The 18,032-nt window shown below is 45.4% G+C and overlaps 1 protein-coding gene across 1 annotated transcript in view; it reads right to left on the reverse strand.

The window, feature by feature from the left end:
* The window catches only part of LOC144797966 (extracellular calcium-sensing receptor-like), a 228,435-nt gene that overhangs the window by 105,771 nt on the left and 104,632 nt on the right, over window positions 1-18,032 (reverse strand). The window contains exons 3-4 of the mRNA XM_078668772.1: window positions 12,915-13,745; window positions 9,777-10,001 (exon numbers count right to left, since the gene is read on the reverse strand). Coding sequence (XP_078524898.1) covers window positions 9,777-10,001; window positions 12,915-13,745 — 1,056 coding nt within the window. The remainder of the gene's footprint in view (window positions 1-9,776; window positions 10,002-12,914; window positions 13,746-18,032) is intronic.

Here is an 18,032-nt window from a genome sequence, read left to right on the forward strand (position 1 = left end):
CCGTTTAGGCCCTTTATCGATAGAGCGGGCCACGTGGCCCGTGTTGTCTGGCTATACCCCACATTCACATTATCTGACAACTGCTCCAATTGCTGAGCTTCGCGTATTACATACTTCATTGATACGTACGCATAGGGTAGGTATTCAGTTTATGTCACGCAACTTCGAGGTGGGACCACCTGGAACTGCTGCGCAGCCATCTGTATCAGGTGGTGTGACCATCAGTCCTTTGATGATTAATTCCATAATGGGCAAGCGTCCCCAGAATAAGGATGAACTTCCTACCGCCTCCAAGCATGGCGTCACTTGCAAGCAAACAGCATCACCCTTAAAATTAGCAAGGATCATATCACAAACAATGTTGAACAACCCCACCAGTCTCATTCCCAACTCCAGGGCCGCTTCTGCCTCATGTTCCTCCTGAACACGCTTAATTACGGATGGGAGAACTTCCTTATTGGCTTGCCGAGAAATTTCGGCAACTTGAAGCTTTTTTCCAAATAGCACACCTGTGTAAAAGCACAGAATTTTGACAATAAGTCAACCGATAAATCTGGCTCCAGAATGAGCTTATTGTAACACTCTGGGTAAAGTGTTTGCAGAGGTATATTTGATGTGTTTCGGCACCCCCTCAATGACTGTTCAGTTAGTGAGGGCTGCAGGAAGGGAATGATGTCCTGCAGAGGGCAGTGAAGTCCTGTATGACAGGGGCTGAAGAGTGCACTTGTATCGGCCACTCCTGCCAACTGCACAATGGTGAAAATATGCTATCTGGGTCCTACGGCCACAAGAGGTCCAAGATGTTGCAGGTTAGAAGTCTTGTTCTTGCGGCAGCAGGGACAGCGGATGGAGACGCACTCACCCTCAGGCATGACATGGCCTGAGGTTATATAATAAAGGGGTGTAGACCGCTCATGGCCTTTCCATTCAACCATAAAACTGTGTTTTATGTGTGCCCTTTCATTTAAGAGGCCAACCTGAGGCCTATCTGTGTAGTCCGACACAACACAAGAGACAGCACCCTATGATTCATTGTGGCAGAGACAGAATCTGATCAGCATGGCTTGGCACAGTACGTGTGTGCCAGAGTCTGACACCAGTATTGGCCAAAACAGATTTGTGTTTTCAACTCTGTACCGGCCCTTGTGAAAAGATTGTTTCAAAAAGAAAGTTCAATAAGTCAACATAAAAATTCCTCTGAGGCCTGTAGCTGGAACAAAGAGTGTAGCTAAATAAATTGGCATGGGCAGGCGATGGCACAGCAAGAGGCGGAAGCCATTTTGTTGCTAACAAAAGCAGCCCTCGATATTCTGAGATCACAGCGGGCATTGTGGCGCAGAGAACTTGGCTGGGCATTGATTCTGTGGGGCACACAGCAGTATGAACCTTCAAGAGAGCTGCTGCTTCTAGTGAAGATAGCTTGGAGTATAAACTTGTTGACACTCCATGTTATATCCAATTTTATGTGGAAGACCAGCTAAAGGACCACATGGGACAAAAGCAGTTACAAGGAGCAGCGCACTGCACACTGTCTTGGTATAGACTGCCTGAGCGTCAGACAAGGTGAAAATTCGAACACAGGAAAATTATTAGTATAAATATAGTATACAAATACAATGACGCAGTAATACAATTAAATATAAATGGTCCACTCCAACACTGCTTAGTCTGTATCTCTTCAGAGACTGTGATGATTCCATGCCAGACAAATGCATTGCAGCAAGCCACGTCCAGAGCAGATTTCCATGGAAACCAGAGCCACCTTTTCTTTGGGCCTGGCTCTCACTTCCTGAGACAATGCAGAAAGGTACAAAAGAAATAAACATGCTAAAATCAAATTGCCTTGAGCATTCCCCATAGGAGGTACACATGTGAGTGTACGAACAGTACATTATACTTTTAAGACATGTTCGCCAGAGCAAACGTGAAGTCTCATAGGTAGAGGCCCACCACAGGCCGAGCATGACAAAGTCCCTTTTCCATGTTTACTTGTACTCTGAAGCAGCGTGACTGAATTCTTCCTATATCTCCACAACTGTAACGTCACAAAGGAATGGAGTTCCATTTGGACAGTTCCCGAACCGATGACTGTGAAATGGCACACTCCAATTTCCCCTCAGCTCAATGAGAGTAGAGCTCCAGAAGGACAGGTCGATTTAGCCCCAACTTCTAGGTGGGCCTGCGGCTGTGTTGGATGGAGCTCAGTGTCCATCTCGTTGTGGGCTCTGACTGTGCATGTGCAACTGCATTGAGTGGGATGATTTAAAGAGGTGATCAAGCGAGAAGCTCTAGGGGCAGGTGAGAAGTGGATTGGGCTCGGTCGGCGCTTGCCTTCGGACATAGATGACATTTTGAAGATAATGATCTGAGAGTGTAAACTTCAGCAGGGCAAGGCTGCAGGAGGTGTCCAAGGAGGGAGAGTCATTGTCAGGGAACCACTGGACAAAGTCGTGGTAAAGATTTCTATGTTCGGACTTAGTCTCTTTTTTGGAAGTCAAAAATCTTGAACGGTAGGACACAGGAGGCTGTGGCCAATGAGAGTTCCACAAGGCTGGACACCCCTTTGGAGAAGGACCTCTGAACATGTTTACTGCCACTGAGAAGACCGTAGCTGGAGCTACTATGAAGCCAAGCCAACTTGTGGAGCAACTTGGGTGGATACATGAACAGGTTAGTTCCAGTCTTCTCTCTGTTATCAGAGCTTTTTAGCCAAAAATGCTATAGCATCCAAGTTTTGGATTTAGGCCATCTGGGCATCTTTAACGCCACAACCAAGGGTTCAGGACTGAAGGGGCACAGTGGTACCACTTGGGGGGGTTAGGACTCACTCAGGCTGGGTCCAGGTTTGGGTTCAAGTTGGTGGGAGTCTTTTATGTCCCTGAGGGTCTGATAAGGAGGCCAGCAAACTAGCCCTTGGAGTCACTCTTGTAGTCCTGGGTTCTAGTGTTGAAGTAAGGCTCCAGCAGCAGAGCATGCCTTTGAATGTTCAAACCAGTCTCCAGGCAGCAAAACTTTCCTTGCGGATGCAGCATAGCAGCCTTGTGGAGTATACAGAAGGCCATAGCAGCAGGCAGTGCTCTGAGAGTCGTTCAAGAAAGTAAACTGAAGAGTCGGGCTGAGGGTCCCTTTTATATATCTGGTTCCTTCTATAAAGAGGTAAACATTTCTACAAGTTGTCCTTTGAAGTGCTTGGAATTTCCTGACTCCCTTGCCCTGTCTCAAAGCTGGCTGCAGAGACAATGCAGTGGTGACATGTCCTTTGTATGAAGGCAGAGCACAGCCTATTCAGTTGCAAGTGGGGCTGTGCCTAGCTTCACCCCATCCTGCCAGTTTACGGCTCATCCAGACACACCTAATCCTTCTATTGTGTGTCAGCCTCAGAGGAATAAACAAAGTCCAACTGCCACCTACTCCTAGTCATTTGACTTAGGAAAGGCTGCAGGCACCAAATAGCAAGGGCAAGACAATGCCAACTTTCTAAAAGTTATTTGAACAACAAAAGTACCACTACTAAAAGTCACCTCAGTGTAATAGTACACCCTAAAAATATAACATTCTGTAAATATTACCACACACATTGTGGTAAATTATTAGATTCTCCAAAGGAGCTGAATAACACTGCACCTTGCTAACTTTAGCAAGGTGTGGACCTCATAGTCCTCACAGACTTTTGCACTCTATATGGCACTATTGTATGATGTAAAAGGCTGGTTATTATTACTGTTCCTGTGCAAGGGGGACCTTCCTGTACATAAACAATCTTTCCCCTGCACGCAGACACTCTTGCACTATGGTGCAACGGTGCCTGCTTTGGCGCTACATGCAAAGTGTAGCACCAGCGCAGGAAGAAATGCAAGGATGCACCATATTCTCGTAAATATGGTGCATCCTTGCGGTTCTGAAGTGGCAGAGTGAGGCGTTATGCCACAACGGCTAACTCTCACTCTGCCATTTCAGTTGTAAACATCCCCCCTCAGAATGACACTCCTCTTCCACAGATCTTTATAACATTTAATTCAAAATCTAATATTTTCGGAATTTTTCAGAATCTCATGTTTTCAAATTAAAACATTTTACATGCTAATTATTGATAGAAATGTAATTATTGCTATTCATTTATCTGATATTGAATAATCCTTTCTAACAGGCATAGAAACAGCCAGTAGGTCTGGCTTGTTTTAGGTGGATGTAATCTAACAGAAAACACAAAGAGAGGCACCCAGATATTGGGCAAGTAGCAACCTGTATCAAGGCTGGGATCCCAGTTCACATGTTGTAGGTCATTCCAATAATTACATTGGTCTCATGTTTTGTATAGTATCCCTAGTTAATCTTATTATACAAGCCACACTTTTTGTAAAGGATCCTTAGTTGTTCTTACTTTATCACACCCCTTTTAAGGCTATCTCACCCTTTTCATCCATTTCATAATAAAGCACTGATAATGATCTTTATTGTTTAGTGAAATAAAACCATGACAATTTTTCTGCATATCTCGACTTTGGTTAAAAAGACATTAAAATTAATTTGTTAACCCAATATGTCACAATATAATATCACCCTGTTATAAAACAAGAAGTTTCCATTGTCAATCTAAAACCCTTTAAAATGGTATCTAAAATATGTAAGACTATTGATTTGTTTGGGACAGGCATGTGAAAAACATCAGATAACGGGTAACAAACGTATTAGTTTCATTTATGGTAGGAATAATTTATAAATGAAGTGTTGGTGTACTAAGTCTCTTGTATTACTGCACAGTCATTGCCCTTTGAGGGTCTTGATTGTTTCCTGTATATGTGGCAATAGGTTCAGTCTTTAAGATGACAATCGGGCGGACCGGTTACAGCAGGCGTTGTTTCTTCAGTGGATAGACCCTCACTTGGTGGCTTAGAGTTCACAGCCTGATCGTATATGTGAAGGAATTTAACTAGTATGCAGTTGATTTACGAGTCAGATGAATCAAGCCCTGTAATAATAGCAGAGCTGCAGGATCATATTCCTCTAATCCAGAGGGCTTCCTTTAGCAAAGTGACGTGCTGGATAAAGTTTCTGGCAGATACATTTAAGATGGATAAGGTCTTCCTTTTGACTACCACACAGGCAACATCTTCTTAAGTCAATGTTTTTCCACCTTGGCGCATCTGATAGTGAGGGATAATTTCAAAGGCGTAATGCCATTAACTAGCTTAGCCGCCGGTTTGAGGACTTTATAGTTGTTGAGTACTGTCCAGGAATGAGATCTTTGGCTAAAAGTACTTTTGTCCAATAATAGAGAACGGAGTTATGCGGCTTAGTTTAGTGCTAACTTAAATGTTAAAAAGAAAAGATTTTTATTCCAAAGGTCCAAAGTGCAAGTGGATTTATGTGCGTTGTGCAAAAAGATAGTGTATGGTAATTTTTTCCCATTTTCAAGTTCTCGCCACAGTGCCTTGTTAAGGCTAGAGTTCTCCACGGTTTGTTTTATGCAATACCAAACTTTTATTGATGAGTAGAGACGGCCCAGTGTTTCGTTAATTAGGCCAAATTCCAGGCACATTTTAGCTGGGGAAGCAGTTTGCGGGAGCTGAAAGATGTTTTTCAAACATACTACCTGCTAATTTATTAGGAAGAGTTGAGTCTTTTCCGTAAAGGGTGGCACTCGCATACATTAAAGTGGGGGGTGTTTTAGCTGTCATTACTGAAATCAGTGGTCTGAATGATGGCCCCTCCAGTTTCATTGACAGTGACTTATAAGCAAAAGTTAGTGCGCTTGCTCGTTGCGCCATATAATTCTTCTGTCCTCGATGAGTCAGTTTATTGTCAATGTAATATCCCAGATATTTGCAGCTAGACACATTTTCTAAGGATTTTCCTTATAGCCAAATGTTATGGGGATGGGCTGCCCGATTACTAGTAAGCATGGTTTTTGTTTTTGTTGTGTTGAGTTCTAACTTGTTTGTCGTTAGAAATGATGCAAGTTCAGTTAATATTCTGGTTAGGCCAATCTTGATTAAACTGATTAAGACAATATCATCGGCGTAAGCAAGGTGCGATAGAGCTAAGGTACCAAGATGTGGGGAATGAGAGTTAATTGTAACTGTCGAAGTGGCACCTGGTGTGGTGCATCTGTTCCCCCTTTGGCACATAGATGTTAATTTTAACTAGGCTGCCCACCAATTGGCTTCTTGTCCAGTCGAAACTCAGTTCCAAAGCATTATTATGAAAATCTGTAAATATCTTTTGTTGTCTGTCATCTTTCCTCATGGATCGCTCACAGATAGTTAAGATGGGCCAATTTTTGTCTGCCCCAAAACAACTGTATTGTGGAGTCCCTCAGGGATCTTCATTGAGTCCAATTCTCTTCAATATCTATGTAGCCCCGCTCGCTGCTGTGGTTAGGTCTTTTCGTTTAGAAGTCCTTTCCTACGCTGATGGCACTCAGATTCTGATTTCCATCACAGAGAGTGTCTCAGCCTCAGCAATAAATTTAAAAAATTGCATGCGAGTGGTGGCGGCATGGTGGTGGAGAATTATCTCAGATTAAATGGGGACAAAACAGAAGTTTTAATCTTTGGAGACAAGCTGGATATATGGTCAGAGGCCTGGTGGCCTGTTTCTCTAGGATCTTGCCCTGTTCCCTGTCTCAGTGCCAAGAATCTAGGCATTATTGTAGACTCCTCTTTGTCATTAAAGTCACAAATAAATAGAACTGTTTCGACATGCTTTGGGATGATACGGACTCTTAGGAAGATCTTCCGTTTTCTCTTCCTTCCAGCTCGGAAACAGGCAGTGGTTGCCCTTGTGGTATCCAGGCTGGATTACTGCAATGCCCTTTATCTAGGGATAAATAAGGGACTCCTGCATCGACTCCAACTGGTGCAGAATGCAGTCGCTAGGCTGGTGATGGGTCTCCCTAAATTTCACGCAGTCTCAGCCACCATTAGGAGCCTTCACTGGCTCCCGCTTGGGAGGAGAATTGTGTTCAAGGCCCTATGCCTGGTACACAAGGCTGTTCACAATAGGGGTTCTAAAGGCATTAATAAAATGTTTCACAGATACATCTCTAGCAAGAACTTGAGATCTGCTTGTAAGAATTGGGTAACAGTTTCTAGATTTAGGAAAGTCAGGTGGGGGGAGGGCGTTCTCGCTGATAGGCGCCAACTTGTGGAATCTGCTTCCTCTCTCAATCTCCACTTTGGAAATACATTCTTCTTTCAGGAAATCATTGAAGACCTGGCTTTTCTCTTGCTCTAGTTGCCATCTCCCTTAATCCTTTAGCTCTAGTAGCTTGTGAACTTTGATACACTGATTTCGGTCCACAGCGCCTTGATGCCTCTGGGCCAAGTCCGCGCTCTAAAAGTCTTATATTCATTAATTCGTTGTCTTCGAGATTGTTCCTAATTTCAGATTTTAAAATCTAGCAGGTATAAGGTAGGGAACATGATGGACAGGAAAGCATACAGATGTGGAAAGAAGTGGTTGCAGATACACATACACACACACGCACACATATCATTTTCATGCAATAGCTAATTTCCTGCATGTAGATTCATAGGAAATGCAGTGAACTCTGATTACGCTCCACAGTGGGTGCCTCTTTCTTTTTTGTCACCCACACCAACTGTTAGCACTCTCACTCTCTCTCTTTATTGGAATGCCATCAGACAGCTACACCTTGCAGTGTAGATTTCTCAGCCTTCCACTAAATTCACTGTCACCCATCTAAAATTCTATATGTGTACTCTTATGGATTATTAGTAATGTTATTTCTGTAAATCCTATAGATTTCTGACATGCTTACATTTTCTGTTCTTCTTGCATGTTTTAAAAATGAGTATCTGGATAATGCTAAGTTACAGCTGACTAAGGGATCACACAACTGTAACTCCAGGCTGTCGTGTCTAGCCTGACACGTTCTAGTGTTCTGCCCTTCAGTGTAAAAAACCTTACACCCACCCACCACAGGCATCACTAGTCAGGTGACCCTGTCAATAAAGGAGGCCGAGCGCACGGGCTCGTGGCCATTTCTCAGCACCATATTCACTGTGTCCATGTCGTCCTTGTCTGCACCATGTGGGACTTGGACCCGGGAACTTGACACTGGCGACGAGCGGGATTTTGCCCGCGTGTACAGCCACCTTGTTGAAGGTGGTAGAAGGGGGGGAGTCTAGCCCATGGAAAGGGCAACCTCCACCAGCGGCGAGAACGCAGTGGCAGACCGGAAGGTATTCCAGAGTTAAAGTGGAACGAGTGAGCTGAGTCCTGCCGGCCGATAGACCGTCGAAAATAAGGGGAAGTGTAGCCCGAATGCACCCCTGCAGCTGCTGCCATCACAAGGGCCGAGGACAGTGGCCTGTGTGGGTTAAAGGAGAGCACCTTCAGCGCAGCGCCGTAAACGCCCGGAGATGAGAAAGAGACTGCCTTCCGAGTGAGTGTTGGCCCCACCAAAGTTATGTTAGTGGAGATGCCAGGCACGTGTGGTGGTCCCTACCGTGTCTGATGCCTGCACGCAACTGACCGGCATAGTGAGGGAGAGGACTGCCCAGGTGCGGAAAAGGGCAAGTGAGGGAAGCGCCAATCTGATGCACTATAGTATCCACAAAGAAACGGAAAGTGAAGTCAAGAAGCTGCGGCGTCCTCTGTAGACATGCAAGCAAAGCGAGTTCTTCCCTGCGATAGGAGGGAGGCATCCGCAGCTTGTAGTGTCACCGCCAAAGACCGCCTGCTGGAAGGATAGGCTACCGCGATATGCAGGGTTCCTGCGGGGTCACAAGGACAGCGGTAGCAGTGCACAGAGACCCAAGAAGGTCGAGGTGTGTCTCTTCAGAGAGAGGGCATCGGGTTGCGTGGACTGCAGCACCCGCCACAAGTTTGCCCTTCATTCTTTTACCCCAACAACGCCCTCGAGGACAGGACAAGCCGCCGCACCACAATCTGGTTGAGGTTACGGAGAACAAGGAATCAGCCACGGGCTGCAATAATAAGCCCTGCAGCCCCATTTAAGGGTACTGCACCCGCTAAAAGAGTGGAAAACTAAATCACAGTACTTGACCAGGACATTGAAAGGCAAACATGGCACCAGGCCTGTGGTACACCAATGCCGCATAGGTGCCTGTATGCTGCCACACAAGGCGAGATAAAGAGAGGACTGCCTGAGTCACAAGCCCACCAGAAGATACTGTCTATGGTAATTGCACCACGCGCTACACTGCAACCCTGCCGAGAGAAAAGGCACCATGTAGGAGGAAGATAAAGATTGCGGTTTGTCCCCTCGAGGGAGAGGGCCTGTTCTTTGACAAAGGGAGTGAGAGAGCCCAGACTGTGATAAAAGAGGCACATCCTCATGAAAACGAGCAGAGAATTATGCCACAATACATCACCAGAGCACAGCACACCAACTCCTTGCAAGAGTACTTATTGTAAAAACCCAATATATCTACATTGATGAAGGAATTACCATAGGGACAAAATGGAAATATTTCTCACAATTTTATTTGAAATGGTATCCAGTATTGCACTCAATTGTTATATTTTATATTAAAATCAAAATGGCAGAACTCCCCTAATGCTGTGTTTTAGTTTACAATCAAAAATCTAATTAGTTTACTCTACATATGATTTTTTTCTAAGTACCAGAATTTTTACTACAATTATTTGTTAATAGTTCAGGCATTCAATCCCCAGGTGACATTCTCCTACGTGAATTTTTCGTTGGTGAAATGTGCTATAATTTTAAATGGATTTGTTAAATAGCTGTCACTCATTCCCCACTAGGGATCTGTTTTCAGACTTACCTGCTGACTGCCGCCATTCCATAAAATGGTGCTGTGGTTCAGAATGAGATCCTGGCCTGGTAGTGCAGCAGCCTCGAACCGTCCCACTGTGACAAACGCCATCTTGCCCGCTCCAACCATCTGCCAATTAACTATGTCATAAACTGCTGGTGGATTGCCCTGAACATCAAAAAAGTGCTCTTCTCCACCCTTCCTAAAGTGAACTCTTTCCAGGTAATAGAGAAGCTGAAGAAACAGAAAAAGTGAAGATGGATAGTTAAAAGAAGCAAATGGTTTTATGTGTTTTAGTAGATGTGACTGTTGCACTCACATCAGGGGCTTTCTTCAAGAGATTGGTCAATGTGACATTCTGTCTGGCCACTGGAGTTATTGTAGTTCAATTTATAGGGCGTGCAGCTACCCACAAGGGGTTTCCCGGCGCCAGTAGAGTAGTGATTACGCTTCACAGTTGTTATTGAGAAAAGAGCCAGGTTTTAAGGTCTCTGCGAAATTTCAACAAAGATGGATCAAGTTTCAGTGTAGCCGGAAGAGAGTTCCACAGCCTGGGGGAAACGCAGGAGAAAGAGCGTCTGCCCATTCTCGTCAGTTTAAAGCACGGAATGCGGAAGTTTCCATGGGATGAGGATCTGAGGAGGCGGGACGGAGAGTATTGTTGGACCAGGGACTGTAAGTAGGCTGGAGCCGACCCTTGTTTGATTTTGTGCATAAAGCACAGAGTCTTGAATTTGACTCGGTTTTCAATACGGAGCCAGTGGAGGTCTTTAAGAAAGGGGGAGATGGAAGATTTCCACGGGACCTTGCAAAGAAGGCGGGCAGCTGAGTTTTGGACAAGCTGAAGCTTCCTCTGAAGCTCCAAGGTAACTCCAAGGTAGAGCACATTGCCGTAGTCCAGGCGAGGAGTCCCTAATACGTATTGTCTGGTTGCACCGCCCAGAACTTCAATCATTGCAGTTCTGTAAAAGACCACTGGGTGTCGCTGCTGAAAGTGCATCTTTTTGCACCTACCATAACTTTAGCTTATTCCCACTGGACACTTGGGGGCAGATTTATGATAACTGGCGCATCCCCAGGGATGCGCCAGTTATCTTGCGCCGCTGCTCCGCCACCCATGGTGCGCCGCATTTACAATGCGGCGCACCATGGGGCAAACACGGCACAGATGCATGACGCCTCTGTGCCGTAAAGGTGGCGCATTGCTGGAGTTGCGTCGCAAGCGCGGCGCAGCTCCAGCAAGGCTCGGGGGTGCCCCATCTTCACAATGCTGCTTCAAGACCTACGCCTGCTTCAAGCAGGCGCAGGGTTTTGACGCAGCATTGGCCTGAGAGTGACTGAGTGAAATCTCATAGATTTCACTCAGCCACTTTTAGGAGGCGTTCCTGCGCAGGAACGTCCCCCCTGCGCAGGAACGACTCCTTATGGCACTGGGCTTTACAACATGACGCATCTCCTAGATGCGTCATGTTGTAAATAGGGCGCATTGTTTGCGCCGCCGTTGCGTCAAATAAAGTGACGCAATTGCGGCGTAAAGAGGCGCAAGGGCCTCATAAATCTGCCCCTTGGAGTTGCTGCTACTCCTCAGTATGGACCTATTTACAAGTAATTCATTATCTCTAGTTGGACTGACAATCATTGTTACCAGGCCCACTATGATTACACGTATTTGTGGAAACCTTCAGGTCAGTCTAGTATCTCCTGTGGTTCCAGCTGCTGAAACAGCTGTAGTCAAATTTTCAAAGTGGAAATTAGACAAGGAATGAGTAATGAGCCTGGGCTTGAATGTGTTAAATCAGATTACCCCTGTTGTCCATATTCCTTAGAGCAGTTTCATGGCCTGATACACAAAGGGCCTCCACACTCATGGTAAAGGGGGCCTTCACCATGAGTGTCTCCTCGCTCGGGTCAGAATTTCCACAATAATTCTATTTGCGGAGATTCTTCCCCGACTGCAGAGGATCACCCATGACTGCGCGGCATCCGCCTCAAGTGCTGAGGCCCTTTGTCTATTAAGCCCTTAGTGTCCAACTTGCAATGGGCTGATTGTTCTGGCCTACATAGATACAGTTCTAGCCGGTAACAGTCTCTCCAGGGGTCAGAATTATTTGTCTCAATATTGGCCATCTCATAAGGAGGTTCTGTGTCTGCTGTTCCCATCAGTACCTCTGCCAATGCTTTAATGCAGCTGATGAGAATGTGTTGTTACCGCCTGTCTGTCTGTAAGCTTCTATAAGGATCTCAGTTAAATATCTTTTATGATGCGTTACTGTGACTCCTGCAAAGGGAGCTATGTACTCCCACAAGGAACTCATCAGGAGTCACACTGTTATTGGTCAACGAGTATCACTACTGTACTGGGGCCTCTCTTCTTCCTCTAGGAACTCTACCAATGCAATATTATGTTGCCAACAGGGTGTCACTACTTCACCACGTTCTTTATGCTTCCCCACCAGAACCTAAATATTTTGAGTGATCACTGACTCTAACCAGTGTACCTGCGCCTGTTTGATCCCTCTTTGGGTCCTTTGATAATACTACTTATTAGCTTCCTGTGGATGTCAGTGATAAAAATTGGACTTTTTAGTGTCAGGAGGATTAAGGTCAAAGCCATACTCTGGCTGATCATTGGGCATAACTGCTGCACTGGGCCAATTCTGCTTCTTCTATTGGATGTCTACTAATGCTATACAGTGACAGGCCAATCACTGTCTCTGCAGCATTGGTCTCATTCTACATCCTCCTCTGGACCTCTACCTATGACATAGTGTGACTGGCTGAGGATGGTCACTGTTGCACTGCTTTCTTCTGCTCCCTACATAAGTTATTTAGCTTTGCCATGTGATGACTGGCCACTGGGCAGCATTCCTTGCTCTGGCCAAGGCTTCAGAAAATGTGATACTATGAAAAGTGGGTGCCACTGGACTACTGGTGTATGTCTGTATGACTTCACCCTGTGACATATTGTGTCTGACTTCCAATAGGTATCACTTCAACAATACTGAATGTTTTTTCCTCTGGTACCCCGGGACTTAAGCCAATGCAATACTTTGACTAACTCGTCATTGGGTGTCACTTGTCTAAGTGCATGCTCAGCACATTTGTAAAGGGTAAAATATTTTAAATTTGCAACTGTTTTTTTCTTACCTGCCAGGGCTCAAAATTATTCCCTTGAGCACAGGCTCCATTTGCAAAAGGTCCTTCTCCAGGTTGACATGAATACAGGCCGTGCAGAGCATGTGCAAGTGCATACACAGCATTGTGGACATTGTATGTTATCCGGATTTCTGAGGCATCTGTGTAGGGTGTGTGAATAGCCTTCAGATTCTCCGTGCCCGTACAGAGTTGTTTTGTGGGAGTTTCTAGTTCCTGATTCTCTACTGGAGGGGGCCAGAGGCAATCAAAAGTCACACCCCAAAACTCCTTGATGAAAATGTCCATCGGAGAGGAATACGGGTTGATGGAAGTCAGAAATTTGTTTAGCTCAGGAATTTCTCCCCTACGAATGGCAAAGCCAATGGTGCCCTCCAGAGTGTTTTGAAGATTCATCTCAGTTAGGCTGGAGGCCATCGACCAGGCATCAGTGGCCACCCATACTTTCCCAGTGATGTTTTGCCTTGAAGCTTCCACCAGAACTGGCATCACATACGAGTCGAAGGAGATCACCAAAATAGCTTTGGCCGACGAGCTTCTAATCACCTCAATAATCTGCCGAGTTCTGCCCTCAGAGAAAGTCGTTGGGAAGAACTCTGAAAATGCCACACAACCTCCAACCTTCTCAATTTCCTTTTTCAGGTTCTGGCTCCCCAGCCGACCATAGTCGTCTTCCACAGCTATGATGCCAATCCAGGTCCATCCAAAATGGATCACAAGTCGAGCGAGGCCGCGGTGCTGGAATTCATCACTGGGGATAGTCCTGAAGAAGGAAGGGAATTGACTGCGATCACTCAGAAGGGGAAGTGTGGCAAAGTAGCTGATCTGCAAAGAGTTATAAAACATAGTGAACTGCTGCAGCACATTGTCCTGCTAGATTGTGATTGTTGTCCTCTTCCTGAGATATAAAAATCGCAAAATCCGAAGATTAGTACTTTTTTCTTAGCGTCCTCAAAACATGCTCATTTCTGTAGCATATAGTAGCATAATAGCCACATTAGCAGCATACCCTTGGTTACCTCATCGTCTATAGTAGTAATTTATTGGTTAGAGAAGACCACATAATAAGGATACAGTAGCAATTTAGGGCCAGATGTATGACCCTACCAATTTGCGAGTCGCAAATTGCTTCATTTTCAACTCACAATACAATTTGCAACTCGCAAATATGAATGTCTCAGACACTGTTTGCGATTCCTAATGGGGTCAGCAAATTGCCTGCCTCAACAATATTCATGAGGCAGGTACACTATTTGACCCCATTAGGAATGGCTAGCAGTCCCAGGGATGGTGGCCTGCTGGAGTCAGCAGACCATGTATGTGACTGTTTTTTAAATAAAGCAAACACAAGGAGATGATGGATGGAGAGCTGAAACTTTTTAGACACTCACACTCATCCCCAGTCACAGATCTGGGATGAATCCATCATCGTTCTTTAGCTCACTTCACCACACCAGTTCAGACCCAGCTATATGCAAATCAGTTTTGACCCTGTGCGTCATTGCAACAGCCCAGCCCGAACTGCCAAACCAGGTCTTGCCTGGACCAAAACAAGCATACTGGGACCGGTTTCGGGGTAACACCCCTCACCAGCCAGGCTGGCTGGAATCAATTGTGTGTCTTTTTCTTTTTAAATAAAGCAGTTTTTTTAAAATTCAGCCTGTTTTCCTTAAAGGAAAACTGGATGCATTTAAAAAAGAAAAATTACACGTTAGTGTTTCATTTTTTAAGAGAAGGCAGTGGTCCATGGGACCAGTGCATGCTCTTAACAAATATTTTACATTAGGCCAGGTTTTTAGAATATTAGTTATTTAGGGCCTTATTAGAGTTTGGGGGACAGAAAACTTGTCAAAACATGTAAAAATCTACTGTCCACTGTTTTAAAAGTGCATTAGGCTATAATGCACTTATAACATGGGGCTAGGACAGTGAGATTGAGTATTCTATTCATCTAACTCTTGACGGAGGATGTTGTGGCCAAACGGGCAGAGTTGCCGACCTTGGAACTCAGGAATAAGGGTTGAGTCCTGGCATCTACTCAACATCATGTGATTCTGGGCAAACCACTTACTCTCCCTATATCTTAAAAATAATAATAATGTGACCTTGCTATATAAAACTGAAAAAAACAATTAAAAAAGCCCTTAGTTCTATCATGTGGCCACGTCTTCACAACATAGTAGTCATTTAATTCTTATTTATGGTCCGGTTTTCAAGTAAATAGTACTAATGTAATAATTGCGCTTACATAAGGCCATGTCTCCTGCATGTACTAATATTTTAATTCTTACACAGGGCTACTTCATCAGGCCATGGTTGTAATTTCAAAATTGCATATGTCCACATTATCATCATCAGATAGTAAATGTTTAATGGTTGTTACGGTCATGTTACCAGAACACATTAGTAATTTAATGGTTACATCTAACCATTGTATCATCAGGATATACAAGTAATTCCATGCAGATGTTTAAATTAGGCCATGGCATAGTTTTATTGTAGTAATTATGGGTCAGATGTATTAACCATTGTGTCAGCCGCTAACGCTCTGAATCAGAGATTGTAGTCACAAAAACGTGTGTCCCAATTTACGAATGCTATTTTTGAAGCAGGTAAAGTTTTACTGATCTGTTGACTGGGTAGGAGTGTTCTGATTAACTCAGATACTCTGTCCATCACCACCCCCTTTTTGTAATTATTTTGGCCACCATGAGTGTGGAAGGGTATGCTCAGACATGAGTCCCTTGCTCATTGCACCATCAGGATTCAAGCAAGCCGGGCCGAAGACGGCTGTAATGCCAGAAACCGGTCCCCGGAAGCTTGTTTCCTTTCCAGTGAAGAATTGGCTTGGTAGTTTGGTCTGCCCTGTTCCCATGATGCACTGGGCCAGGGACAGACTAATTTGCATATAGCCAGGTTCTGAACTGGGATGGTGCAGTGAGCTAAAAAACGGTGATGGATCAAGCCCTGATCTGTTGACTGGGTAGGAGTGTTCTGATTAACTCAGATACTCTGTCCATCACCACCCCCTTTTTGTAATTATTTTGGCCACCATGAGTGTGGAAGGGTATGCTCAGACATGAGTCTCTTGCTCATTGCACCATCAGGATTCAAGCAAGACGGGCCGAAGACGGCTGGAATGCCAGAAACCGGTCCCCGGAAGCTTGTTTCCTTTCCAGTGAAGAATTGGCTTGGTAGTTTGGTCTGCCCTGTTCCCATGATGCACTGGGCCAGGGACAGACTAATTTGCATATAGCCAGGTTCTGAACTGGGATGGTGCAGTGAGCTAAAAAACGGTGATGGATCAAGCCCTGATCTGTTGACTGGGTAGGAGTGTTCTGATTAACTCAGATACTCTGTCCATCACCACCCCCTTTTTGTAATTATTTTGGCCACCATGAGTGTGGAAGGGTATGCTCAGACATGAGTCCCTTGCTCATTGCACCATCAGGATTCAAGCAAGCCGTGCCGAAGACGGCTGTAATGCCAGAAACCGGTCCCCAGAAGCTTGTTTCCTTTCCAGTTAAGAATTGGCTTGGTAGTTTGGTCTGCCCTGTTCCCATGATGCACTGGGCCAGGGACAGACTAATTTGCATACAGCCAGGTTCTGAACTGGGATGGTGCAGTGAGCTAAAAAACGGTGATGGATCAAGCCCTGATCTGTTGACTGGGTAGGAGTGTTCTGATTAACTCAGATACTCTGTCCATCACCACCCCCTTTTTGTAATTATTTTGGCCACCATGAGTGTGGAAGGGTATGCTCAGACATGAGTCCCTTGCTCATTGCACCATCAGGATTCAAGCAAGCCGGGCCGAAGACGGCTGTAATGCCAGAAACCGGTCCCCGGAAGCTTGTTTCCTTTCCAGTGAAAAATTGGCTTGGTAGTTTGGTCTGCCCTGTTCCCATGATGCACTGGGCCAGGGACAGACTAATTTGCATATAGCCAGGTTCTGAACTGGGATGGTGCAGTGAGCTAAAAAACGGTGATGGATCAAGCCCTGATCTGTTGACTGGGTAGGAGTGTTCTGATTAACTTAGATACTCTGTCCATCACCACCCCCTTTTTGTAATTATTTTGGCCACCATGAGTGTGGAAGGGTATGCTCAGACATGAGTCCCTTGCTCATTGCACCATCAGGATTCAAGCAAGCCAGGCCGAAGACGGCTGTAATGACAGAAACCGGTCCCCGGAAGCATGTTTCCTTTCCAGTGAAGAATTGGCTTGGTAGTTTGGTCTGCCCTGTTCCCATGATGCACTGGGCCAGGGACAGACTAATTTGCATATAGCCAGGTTCTGAACTGGGATGGTGCAGTGAGCTAAAAAACGGTGATGGATCAAGCCCTGATCTGTTGACTGGGTAGGAGTGTTCTGATTAACTCAGATACTCTGTCCATCACCACCCCCTTTTTGTAATTATTTTGGCCACCATGAGTGTGGAAGGGTATGCTCAGACATGAGTCCCTTGCTCATTGCACCATCAGGATTCAAGCAAGCCGGGCCGAAGACGGCTGTAATGCCAGAAACCGGTCCCCGGAAGCTTGTTTCCTTTCCAGTGCAGAATTGGCTTGGTAGTTTGGTCTGCCCTGTTCCCATGATGCACTGGGCCAGGGACAGACTAATTTGCATATAGCCAGGTTCTGAACTGGGATGGATCAAGCCCTGATCTGTTGACTGGGTAGGAGTGTTCTGATTAACTCAGATACTCTGTTCATCACCACCCCCTTTTTGTAATTATTTTGGCCACCATGAGTGTGGAAGGGTATGCTCAAACATGAGTCCCTTGCTCATTGCACCATCAGGATTCAAGCAAGCCGGGCCGAAGACGGCTGTAATGCCAGAAACCGGTCCCCGGAAGCTTGTTTCCTTTCCAGTGAAGAATTGGCTTGGTAGTTTGGTCTGCCCTGTTCCCATGATGCACTGGGCCAGGGACAGACTAATTTGCATATAGCCAGGTTCTGAACTGGGATGGTGCAGTGAGCTAAAAAACGGTGATGGATCAAGCCCTGATCTGTTGACTGGGTAGGAGTGTTCTGATTAACTCAGATACTCTGTCCATCACCACCCCCTTTTTAGGTTTTGCCTGGCGAAAAGATGCGCTCTGCGCATCTTT

Source organism: Lissotriton helveticus, chromosome 12, assembly GCF_964261635.1.
Source record: "Lissotriton helveticus chromosome 12, aLisHel1.1, whole genome shotgun sequence".
Classification (NCBI taxonomy): Eukaryota; Metazoa; Chordata; class Amphibia; order Caudata; family Salamandridae; genus Lissotriton; species Lissotriton helveticus.